Below are 12,846 nucleotides of genomic sequence, written 5' to 3' on the forward strand. Positions count from 1 at the left end.
ATGTCTGCAGCAGGACACCAGTGAGGGCCTCACTGAAGGGCAATAGGGGTTTTGATGTGGAAGCCCAGGGCTGAAGACAGCTCGAGGCTCAGGATCTCGACTGCCCTTCACACCACCATAGAGTAGGAGGCTCCCTCTTCCGTAGCCACAGTAGGGGGAAGAAAGCATGTCAGAGTCAGGGAAGGTGTATAACCCACTGGCTTCATCCAATTCCTGAGCCCAGTCCATGTAAGGGTCTTCATGCTGGTATTTTAGGGGGTCCATCGACCACTCCATACTCCCACCGTAACCATACCCATAGGTATAAGAGTCAGGATCCAACCTGGGGAGTTATGTACCTGCAAAGTTGGAACTGATGTCAAATGACTTTGTTCCACCTCTGCATTGCAGTCAGGAATAAGTATGTGATCGATGTTGATTAGGTCGCAATGGCACAACTGGCGTTGGCTCGGATGCAGAAACAAATACTTGGATGCCCTCTGGAGCTGAGGCCAAAGCTGCCGGTGGTAATCAGAAAGAGCCTCCGCCGACCATACTGGGCCCGAGGGTGTCACAGGAGGGTAGGTCTACCCAGCTATGATGTGTGTGGCCTCATAAAACTCCCCAAGTTGGGCAGGGGTGGCTACGGTTCCAGGGATATCAGGAGGCATGGAGACAACACAAAAGCAAGCTCAGAGGACGGAAGACTAGGAAGATGATGCTCCTCCCGTGTCACATTGGCCGAGCAACGTGGTTAAGCCAAAGAATGCTTCTAGTTCGTTGACTTCTTCTTGTGACCAGAGTGGAAAGAGTGGTGATGACTCTGAACGGTCTTGTGACCTTCCTCTCGAGCAAGACAGAGAGCAACGCAGAGCCGACCGCCATCAGCTTTAGGGACCGCGCCCTCAAAGCCTTCAGGTTTATGGCCTGGCAGTCTGAGTATGACTGTGCTGTGGTCGCACTTCAGACACCACAAGCACACAAGGTGCAGATCAGTCACCTACATCATGTGGTGACTGGAGTTGCAGGGCTTGAATACGGTCTTAGGGAAGACATTTCAAAGAACCAAAAACATAAAAAAATTCAACAAAATGGTTGAAAAGTCAGTTCTAAAGCGACTGAGGGTTGCTGTTCTCTGGATCTGCATGTAGGCTGGCACAGAAAGAAAAGAACTGATGTCAGTGTGCCGGTGTGGCGCCTATATATGACCACAACATCACGGTGACCACAACACCAATGACTTACAAGAGTCAACTGACGCCACCTGATGGCGTGCAAGGGTTCTGCTCGAAGAAAAATCTCCAGATCCTGTCTGACGCCTGGGGGAAATTCTAAGGTAAGGAATTTGCAACTAGAAGTCTCTATCAGATTAGTTATTTACATAAAGATAAAAAGACACTGACTTTATATTTTTTTGCGTTCCTTTTCATGAACAATTTGAGAAGCAGCTTTACATGTCATGTATAAGCAATGCCTAACTTAAGCAAGCCTTCAGGTTGCCACCTTATAACCAATCCTACCCCATCAAACTGAAAGCAAAAAGTCAAGATGAAGTCAACATTCAGAGATGTGAGGTTAGCTTATATGTGAAGTTGTTTGAAGTTAAGAATGAAAAACGGTTATGGTGTAATGCTAAGCAAAAGACCCAAAATTATTGCATGTTGCTTCAATTAAGCAGCAAATGCTGAACGTTCACCAAGACTTCACGATACGCCAAATACAGTGCTTTGACTGATTCAAAATATAAAGCTACAAGACAATGACACCTCATTACTTGCTAGCAAAACAACTGCTGTCTTTTGGTTCTGCTTGTTTGACATGAAAAAAAAAAAAAAAACACAAAAAATTCAAACTTGATCATCAGGAAGTTAATTTTAAAATTCATTGCTCCGCTCAGCACAATTTCTAAGCACATATTTACGGTCCATTTTTAACACACAGGTCTTCTGAAAATCCATATTTAAACATTAATTGAAACAAAAGGTTAGTGCACCATCGGTTTCTGTATTAGGGAGATAAAAGAAAAACATAGATAGAAAAATATTCAACCAAACTAGTTTAACAAACAATTAATCACTTTGAGTGAAATACCCCAAGATTAATTTACTGTTTTTTTTAAGAAACAATCCTTGACCGACAGGCTTCATTTTTATTTGCCCTTCTAATCGACATCCAGCCCTCTCCCTAGATCTACTATCTTGGTCCACAAGATCATCTTTCCCCACTACAAATGTGATCTGGAAAGAGGGAGCCAATGTATTTATGTTTATACTCTGACCAGTGTATCATAAACACCTGACAAGGACACAAACACTGTGCAAAAATTGGCATTTATATCTACTTTTTAACAAATGTTCTTTTTATATTGTAGAAACCTATATTTCCACCAAAAGGGGTAACAAGTGGTTTCTGAAAATTTCAGCTTTTTGAACATGTCAAAGCACCAGTGCTTTAGATGTTCTGGGTGTTCACACACATTCAACAAAAAATAAATGTTATAAATTGCAAATCTGACATTGCATTTTCTCAAAAGGAACATAAAAATCATGACAAACACATCTGTGGAGAAATCATTGTTTCATGCAGTGGCAAGCAAGATGAAAATAGCCACTTAAATTCACACATTTTTACATGGAATCATCATCAGAAAAAAGTACACTGTAGTAAATCTGTACATCCAAATACATTTCGGATCTACACCTAAGTTACATTATTTAATGTTATATACACGTATTACCCCTTTAATATCATAAGTAGAGCCTTCATTCAAACCCAAACAAAACATGAACAAGACTAACTTGGGGAGAAAAAGGAGAGGATTTTAGTCATTGTTAAAAAATGTTTTGTTTAATCTAGACCTCAAAATGAGTAATAAAAACAAATAACCTCTTCATTTAACGTTTGCTTTCTAACTGTACAGAGACTTGCAGTGCAGATGCAGAGAACCGCCCCTCCTCTTCAGGGTGTATCTTCTTTGGATGGATTGTAAAGATGCAGCACAATATTTATTTTTTGAAGATAAATACATGGGAAGTTGGTCCAGCTACATGGAAAGCTGATATATAATACATGCACATTTTCTTCTGCCCATTCTTTTAACAAATGGCGTATTGTTTATACAGCCCAAAAACAAAAAAAGAACACCCAGAATCAAAATATAAAACATACCACTCCCCCTACAATGGCATTAATTAGAAAAAATAGTCTTTTAGGAACAGCATTTTAACATCTTTTTAAAAATGCTTGAACCCTAGAAGACAGCTAATCACTTGTTTTCGAAGCCGAGCTTCCCCCTTTTTTATTCAGTGGAACAAATGTGTTAAATAAACTGTTTGTCCTCTTCACTGAAGAGAGCTAGTCTATTCATCTTTAATGAGCTTGTTTTGGGACGATTAGCATTGGTAATGCGTACTGCACATAACCCACGCATTTGCTGTGAACAGTTGGTGAAAGCAGTCAGTAAGAACACAGGATCAATGAAAGAGATGCTACTTTAAGCCATCCACAAAATGGAGACCCACACAGTACCCAGTGCTAAAACCCAGTCTTTTCTTGCATTTGTTTTTGTGCAAGCTCCACCCCCCAAAAAAGCAGTAACGGATCCAGAGTTCCCATATTTTTCTTGATTCTTAATCGATTTTTACATTAGTGTATATTTTTCTCACGAAGGCACTTGTTCCCATGTAACCAATAGCTCCTGTAAAATAATAACATTGTTTTAGATTCTCTGAACAAAAGCATAATTAATATTTTTAACGATGTGAGAAGGAACAATAATTTATAGTCTGTATTTCAGGCTGCTTTTATATGTTACCAATGATAGACTATATAAGAATACAACATTGTACTATTAAGTACTTTTTCAAACTGTGTTGGCTGGGTCTCTAAAATATTGTTTTCATTAACGGGATGAGTGAACACACCAACTACAGCGATATGCTCCTCTCCGAGTAATTTACAATCTGATACTTTGCTGAATCGGACAGCAAAGTGATCTGTGAAAAAGGTGAGAGGAGTACCTGTGTGTTGTGGGTGAAGGGACGGGGAGTGAGGGAAACTAGGAAAAGAAATAAGATAAACATTGCAAACACCCTAGGACCAATATAGCATCTATTCGACAACTTGCAACAACATGAATTATCCTGCTACCCAATGCCCGGAATTCAATCTGCCTGTCATCCCTGTGTTTTGAATGGTTATTCCTCAAGGTCAAGATCATAGTGACACCAGCCTGGCTTCATCAGGGCCATAGAGGCAAAGGGAGAGTCCTGTTTAAGGCTGCCCCTGATGGCCAGTGGCCCTCACAATTTGGCCTCCTACACCTCTGGCTTACCCAAATAAAGTCATCCAAGATATGCAAAGCTACTTTTACTCTATTAGTCAACACCATTCCCACCTCTTCCCAGTTATCCACTATGCCTGAAAGATGCATGTACAGTGTTTTTTAGTTACTAGTATTTAGAAGTGCTGTATACAAAATACAATAAAACCTACTACTTGTGTTTGAGGTGATCATCTCCTACCCACTAATTCATGCTCCCACCCACCTAGGAGATGTGAAAATACTTAAGGTAAATCAGATTTGAACAACTACAATGACTGTCCATGAGTTGTTATATCTCTAAGCACCAACTGTGAAACATTAATGCACGAGGCCTCCTGCTCAACACTTTATGAATACCAGTAAGAGACTGTTTCTGAAAATATTGATTTAATAACTTTTAGCCCAGCTATTGCATGTTGCTAATCTATTTAACTATAGGATTGTTGCTATCTTAGCTGACAGTAAGAGGAACACAATTATTAAATAAAACACACAGCAGACATAAAAAAAAAAAAAAAACTGTCCCGCAACTTTTAACCCTTTAGTTGCTGAAGCTCCTCCACCATTGAATCTCCACAATGATGAACTGGTTTTTGAAGGCCCTTTGTAATTAAGCCTTCATAACCTTTTTGACCTCAAAAAAATATCCAAGGTAAATCTGGGTTTTTCCCATTTGTTGGGGATTTAAAAGGTACACAGGGATTGTGGATTTGTGTGGAAGGAACCAAGAAACAGGTAATATACGGAAAATGTCACTTACCCAGTGTACATCTGTTCACGGCATGTTCCGCTGCAGATTCACATGCTATACATACGTTGTCTGCCATCTAGTGTTGGGCTCAGAGTGTTACAAGTTGTTTTTCTTCGAAGAAGTGTTTGAGTCACGGGATCGAGTGACTCCTCTTCGGCTCCATCACGCATGGGCATCAACCCCATGTTAGATTGTTTTCCCGCAGAGGGTAAGGTAGTTGAACTTAAACGGCTACAGGCTTCTGGGGAGGAGGGAGGGTGCCTGTGAATCTGCAGCGGAACATTCCACGAACAGATGTACACTGGGTAAGTGACATTTTCCGTTCGGTGGCATGTGGAGCTGCAGAGACACATGCTATGCACAGACTACAAAGCAGTTTTTCCTCCCATAAAAGTAGTGGTTAGCCTGTAGGAGTTGAAGTTGTTTGAAATAATGTTCTTAGTACAGCTTGGCCTACTGAGGCTTACTGCGCTGCTAACACATCTACACCGTAATGTTTGGTAAATGTATGTGGTGTTGACCAAGTAGCTGCTTTACAAATTTCAGCCATTGGTATATTTGCTAAGAAGGCCATTGTAGCCCCTTTTTTCCTTGTGGAATGTGCTTTAGGTGCAACTAAGAGCTGCCTTTTAGCTTTAAGGTAACCTGTTTGGATGCATTTTACTATCCACCTTGCTAAACCTTGTTTTGAAATTGGGTTACCAGTATGTGGTTTTTGGAATGCCACAAATAACTGTTTAGACTTTCTAAATGATTTTGTTCTATCTATGTAATACATTAGGGCTCTTTTAATATCTAATGTATGCAGGGCTCTTTCTGCCACAGAATTTGGCTGTGGGAATAAGACTGTTAGTTCCATTGTTTGATATGAAAAGGTGACAACCTTTAGAAGAAATTTAGGGTTAGTTCGTAGTACGACTATGTTCGTGTACTTGTATGAACGGTTCTTGAATTGTGAAAGCTTGAATTTCATTAACTCTTCGCAATGAAGTAATTGCGACTAGGAAAGCAACTTTCCATGTTAGGTATTGAATCTGACATGAGTACATAGGTTCAAATGGTGGGCCCATAGCTTGTGTGAGCACTATGTTTAGATTCCACGAAGGCACTGGAGGCGTTCTAGGTGGGATGATGCGTTTTAACCCTTCCATGAAGGCTTTGATAACAGGAACTCTAAATAAAGAGCTGTGCTGTATATTTTGCAAGAACGCGGGGATTGCAGTGAGATGTATTTTTATAGATGAAAAAGTTAAATTTGCTTTTCGCAAATGAAGCAAATAACATACAATGTCTTGTACTGATGCTGAAAGAGGGGTAATTCGTTTAGATGGACAGTAATGCACAATCTCTTCCATTTGTTGGCATAACACTGCCTGGTAGTGGGTTTTCTTGCTTGTTTAATAACTTCCATACATTCAGTTGGTAGTTGTAGATACCCAAATTCTATGACCCCAGGTGCCAAATCGCTAGATTGAGTATGTTGGGATTTGGATGCCTGATCTGCTGTTTGTTTTCTTTTAACAGATCTGGTCTGTTTAGGAGTTTGATATGTGGTACTACTGACAGGTCTAAAAGTATTGTGTTCCAGGGTTGACGTGCTCACGTTGGCGCTATGAGTATCAGTTTGAGCGTGTTTTGACGCAGTTTGTTGACTAGAAATGGAATGAGCGGGAGAGGGGGAAAAGCGTAAGCAAATATCCCTGCCCAATTCATCCATAGAGCATTGCCCTTGGATAGCGGATGTGGGTACATGGATGCAAAGTTTTGGCATTTTGCGTTTTCGCTGGTGGCGAACACATCTATGTCTGGTGTTCCCCACTGTTGAAAGTGTAGTTGAAGCACTGAAGGGTGAATATCCCACTTGTGTGTTTGTTGATGATCTCTGCTGAGAACATCTGCCAATTGGTTATGTATCCCTGGAATGTATTGTGATACCAGGTGAATTTTGTTGTGGATTGGCCATTGCCAAATTGTTTGCGCTAGGAGGGAGAGTTGGGATGAATGGGTCCCTCCTTGTTTGTTTAGGTAGTACATTGTTGTCATGTTGCGTGTTTTGATAAGGATATTCTTGTGAGTGAGAAGAGGCTGAAAAGCTTTGAGTGCTAGGAATACAGCTAGCAATTCTAAGTGATTTATGTGTTACTGTTTGTGTTTGGCATTCCATTGTCCTTGAATGTTGTGATTGCTGAGGTAAGCCCCCCAGCCAATCATTGATGCATCTGTTGTAAGTATGGTCTGAGGCACGGGGTGTTGAAATGGCCGCCCTTTGTTTAGGTTTGTGGAATTCCACCACTGAAGGGACATGTATGTTTGGCGGTCTATCAACACTAGATCTTGAAGTTGCCCCTGTGCCTGTGACCATTGCTGTGCAAGGCACTGTTGTAAAGGCCGCATGTTTAGTCTTGCATGTGGGACAATGGCTATACAGGATGCCATCATGCCCAATAGTTTCATGACAAATTTGACAGTGTACTGTTGGGCTGGCTGTAGTTGTGGCAATATATTGCGAAATGCTTGTATTCTTTGTGGGCTTGTGAGTGCTGTTTGAGTATTTAGTGTTGCTCCTAAATACTGTTGAATTTTCGCAGGTTGTAGGTGTGATTTTTGGTAGTTTATGGAGAACCCTAGGGTGTGTAGGGTTTGTATTACATAATGTGTATAGTTTTGACACTGTGTATGACTGTTGGATTTTATTAGCCAATCGTCGGGATATGGTAAGACATGAATGTGTTGCCTTTTTAGGTAGGCTGTAACAACCGCCAGGCATTTTGTGAATACTCTGGGAACTGTTGTTATTCCGAAGGGTAACGCTTTGAACTGATAATGTTTTCCTTGAATGACAAACCTGAGATATTTTCTGTGTGCTGGATGCTTGGGTATGTGAACATACGCATCTTTGAGGTCTAATGTTGCCATGAAATCGTGTTGTTGAAGTAGTGGGACAACCTCCTGAAGTTTTAGCATGTGAAAATGGTCTGACAGGATGAAAAGATTGAGGGTTCTGAGATCTAATATTGGCCATAAGGTTCCATCCTTTTTTTGAATGAGGCAATACAGTGATTAAATTCCTGTTCCTATTTGATTTTGTGGCACTGTCTCTATTGCTTGTTTGAGTAATAAGAGATTTTACTTCCTCTTGCAATAGGGCAATATGTGGTGTGGTTTTGGTGAAATATCTGGTGGAGTGTGTGTCAATTCTATGCAATAGCCATTGCGGATAATTGATAATACCCAGCTGTCTGTGGTAATGGGTAGCCAATTGGTGTGGAACCTTTACAGTCTTTCCCTCACAGGTGAGGTGTGAATTGGGAAGGGATGGCTCAAGTCAGTGCTTTGTTTGTTGTGAGGCTTGTTTTGCCGTCTGATATTTTCCCCTGCCTCTGGGGTACTAGCCTCTGTAAGTACTTTTGAAACCACCTCGTTGATATTGAGGTTGGTAGGATGTTTGGGCTCTAAATCCACCTCTGTATTGGGGTTTATGAAAGGATCCCCTGTATCGTATGGTATACAAAGCACCCATGGCTTTTGCTGTGTCAGAATCTTTTTTCATTTTTTCAATTGCCGTCCCCACCTCTGGGCCAAAAAGCTGTTTTTGTTTAAACAGCATATTGAGAACAGCCTGTTGTATTTAAGGCTTAAATCCTGAAGACCTAAGCCATGCATGTCTTCTTATTGTTACAGCAGTGTTGATGGTTCTAGCTGCTGTATGTGCAGAGGCTAGGGCTGACCTGATCTGATTATTGGTGATGGCATGCCCTTCTTCTACTATGTGTTGTGCCCTCTTCTGCTGTTCTTTGGGGAGATGTTGTATTATGTCTTTCATCTCATCCCAGTGGACCTGGTTGTATCTAGCCAACAATACCTGAGAGTTGGCTATCCTCCACTGGTTGGCTGCCTGAGATGCCACCCTTTTCCCCGCAGCATCAAACTTCCTACTCTCCTTGTCTGGTGGGGGTGCATCCCCTGATGACTGAGTTTGCTCTTTTCCTGGCTGCACTTACCACTACGGAGTCTGGAGGTAACTGTTGTGTGATAAAGACAGGATCAGAGGGAGGTGGCTTATATTTTTTCTCCACCCTAGGAGTAATTATTCTAGTTTTTACTGGCTCGTTGAATATTTGGTCAGCATGCTTTAACATGCCTGGGAACATGGGAAGCGACTGATAACTTGCATGTGTAGAGGAAAGTGTATTAAAAAGGAAGTCATCTTCTAACGGCTCAGTATGCATGGCGACATTGTGATAGGATGCTGCCCTAGCTACTACCTGAGTGTAGCCTGTACTGTCCTCTGGTGATGATGGCTTAGAGGGATAGCAATCTGGGTTGTTGTCTGGAATGGGGTCTGGATCATAAAAATCCCATGGATCCACATTGTCCTGCTGCGAATTGAATGTGTGTGCTGGTGATGTGCATAGGTGTAGGACTAGTAGGGGGAGAAATAAGTAAATGACGAGAGTGAGGAGGAGAAAATTGAGGAGGTGGAGGTTTCTCTTTGGTTCTTGGCACTTTAGCTGGAGGCTGAGCAGTGTCCAATTCTTCCTGAAAGGCTAATTTCCTCTTTGGCTTTAGAGGAGGTGCTATTAAAATTCTGCCAGTCTCTTTATGGATGTGAATCCTGGCTTGCCTTTCATCCATTGCCTCAATTTGTGAGTGTTCCTCAGTAACTTCATGGCTTTCTTTGAGTGCTTGTGAAAGTCCATGTTCCTCCGTGTAAATTGGCTTTTTCGGCACTGAAGCTGGTTTTTTCGGTATTGAAAAAGTCAGGGTCGAGGATGGTCTCTGCTCCAAAAATGATTTTCGAGATTTCGACTCGAAGGCTCGATGTTTGGTGGGCTCGGAGACACAGCTCCGATGGCTTTGGTGGCGTGGCCTTTTTCGGTGCTGAAGTTGTGGGTTTGGTCACCAAAGGCTGGGACAGGGGCAGGCGTACTCACGTGCTGTCCTGCCGTGACCGGTCTGTTCTCCTCAGACTTCTGCTCGGAGTCGGATCCTTGAACGGAGACAGCCGTCTGCATGATCTCCTCCTCTTCGATGTCAAGACGTTCGGTGCTCTTGGATGCCATCTCGAGTCTCTGTGCTCTTCTATCTCGGAGCGGAAGGATCTGCAGGCCTCGCAATTTTCTTCCCGACGGTCTGGGGGAAAGGGCGAATAAAGATGTTCGACTCGACGGTACCGAAGTGTCGATAGAAGATGTAACGCGATCGAAACAATACCGACGAGAATTAGAGAGTTTTGAAACTTTTCTGACTCGAACCATCGGAGCAAAAGGAAACACGTCCGAACCCGATGGCGGAAAGAAAATCTAACATGGAGTCTATGCCCATGCACAATGGAGCTGAAGAGGAGGAGTCACTCGATCCCGTGACTCGAAAACACTTCTTTGAAGAAAAACAACTTTTAACACTCCGAGCTCAACACTAGATTGCAGACGACTTATGCACAGCATGTGTATCTGCAGTCACACATGCCACCGAACATATGTATATAAATATATATATATGTATTTTTTTTTTATGCTGAGCAAGAAACTACTTTTTTTTTTCCCCAAGAAGTGTATCAATAAAAGGTTTGCAGAGTTAAAATCACCATATTCCCAGCTTTCAAAAACAGATAGGGTTGTAAAAAATGTTACATATATGTAGATGTATAAAAATAGGATTTTCATTTTCAAAGTGTCAGTCGATTTTTTATATTTTGGTGATTTCTACTCACTATCAGTTTGTGGTGAAACAGTTACATGACATATGGTTGGAATTCAGCAGGGGGTAGTTGGCATAGATTGCTCTTTTGTTTTCCCAAAGAAACTAATAGTTGAAATGAAAACTAATACAAAAATCTGTGGAAAATATATAAATAGGTGATGCCGTTTATCATCAGTAATTTTTTACTCAGCTGATCTACTAAAGTAATACACAGTTGTGTCCATCATACTGCCTGGCCACAGTTAGTATTTTTTGATTGTCCAAAATTTGTGATAACGGAGCTATAGCTAAGATTGATTCTTCACAGTGCATGGACCATGAACCAACTCATGTGAAAAAATCTAATTAATGAAGAATAGGTATGTTGGAATCCTATGCATTTTGTTTTCAAAATGTACCCAAGGTAGTAGGTTTTTGTGAATAGTAGTTATTTGTACAACTCGTTTTTTGGGGTTACGCATACTATCATGTGATTCAAAGGGCATTTTTCAAAATATGTTTCTCCTTGCACATTGGGTTACATGTAGAAGTAAAAAAATATAGAGAAATTCAATCGATAATAACAATGGTATTCTCTACTTTCACAACTCTCCCAATCGAAACAGACCAATACTTGCGTGGCTGTACCTATCAGAAGCAACAGGAATGACTCCAAAAATCAGACACCAAAATGTTCGTCTTGCATACTGAGCCATTCTGGAGATGTGAGTGTGAGAAAGTAGCCTCTTTCTAGCATGGTTACCCCCACTTTTGGGCTGTTTGTGAGTTTGTGTCAGTGTGTTTTTACTGTGTCACTGGGATTCTGCTAGCCAGGACCCCAGTGCTCATTGTGAAAACCCTATACACGTCAGTGTGTTTTGCCTGTCTCACTGAGATCCTACTAGCCGGGACCCCACTGCTCATAATTTGTGGCCTAATGTGTGTATTGTCAGTAGTGCTCAACTGAGTCACTGAGGCTCTGCTAACCATAACCTCAGAGCTTATGCTTTCTCTTCTTTTAAAATTGTCACTATAGGCTAGTGACTACATTTATCCATTTCAATTGGCACACTGTACCCCCCTTATAAGTCCCTAGTATATGGCACCTAGGTACCCAGGGCATTGGGATTCCAGGAGAACCTTATGGGCTGCATGCAGCATTTCTTTTGCCACCCATAAGGAGCTCAAACACACCCTTTTCAAAGGACTGCCATTGCAGCCTGCGTGAAATAGTGCACACATTATTTCACAGCCATATTCACTGCACTTAAGTAACTTATAAGTCACCTATATGTCTAACCTTCATTTACTGATGGTTAGGTGCAAAGTTACTAAGTGTGAGGGCACCCTTGCACTAGCAAAGGTGCCCCCACATAGTTCAGGGCCAATTCCCGTGACTTTGTGAGTGCGGGGACACCATTACACGTGCGCACTACATATAGGTCAAAACATATATGTAGCTTCACAATGGTAACCCCGAATATGGCCATGTAAGGTGTCTAAGATCTTTGAATTGTCGCCCGCATTCCAAATTGGTTATTGTGGAACCAATTCCATGAATCCTGGGGGCTCCACCAAGGACCCCAGTACTGCCAAACCTGCTCTCTGAGGCTTGCAATGCAGCTACAGCTGCTGCCACCTCACAGACAGGGTTCTGAGCAGCTCAGTCCCAGGAAGGCAGAACAAAGCATTTCCTTTGAGAGGAGGGTGTTACACCCTCTCTCTTTGGAAAAAGGTGTTACAGGCTGGGGAGGGGTAGCATCCCCGAGCCTCTGGAAATGCTTTGAAGGGTACAGATGGTGCCCTCCTTGAATAAGCCAGTCTATGCCGGTTCAGGGACCCCTTGTCCCTGCTCTGGAGCGAAACTGGACAAAGGAAAGGGGAGTGACCACTCCCCTGTCCATCACCACCCTATGGGTGGTGCCCAGAGCTCCTCCAGTGTGTCCCAGACTTCAGCCATCTTGCTTTGCAAGGTGTAGGGACACTCTGGAGGGCTCTGAGTGGTCAGTGCCAGCAGGTGACATCAGAGACCCCTCCCGATTGGTCCATACCTGATAAGGTAGCCAATCCCCCTCTCAGGACTATTTAGGGTCTCTCCTGTGGTTTCTTT

The 12,846-nt window shown here is 42.2% G+C and overlaps 1 protein-coding gene across 2 annotated transcripts in view; it reads right to left on the reverse strand.

Annotated features, from left to right (window-relative positions):
* Positions 1-1,832: 1,832 nt before the first annotated feature.
* The window catches only part of TM9SF3 (transmembrane 9 superfamily member 3), a 343,971-nt gene continuing 332,957 nt past the window's right edge, over positions 1,833-12,846 (reverse strand). For both annotated transcript variants that reach the window (XM_069240441.1, XM_069240440.1), the window contains exon 15: positions 1,833-3,676. In XM_069240441.1, coding sequence (XP_069096542.1) covers positions 3,609-3,676 — 68 coding nt within the window. In that variant the 3' untranslated portion in view covers positions 1,833-3,608. The remainder of the gene's footprint in view (positions 3,677-12,846) is intronic.

The sequence above is a fragment of the Pleurodeles waltl genome, chromosome 6 (genome assembly GCF_031143425.1).
Source record: "Pleurodeles waltl isolate 20211129_DDA chromosome 6, aPleWal1.hap1.20221129, whole genome shotgun sequence".
Lineage (NCBI taxonomy): Eukaryota > Metazoa > Chordata > Amphibia > Caudata > Salamandridae > Pleurodeles > Pleurodeles waltl.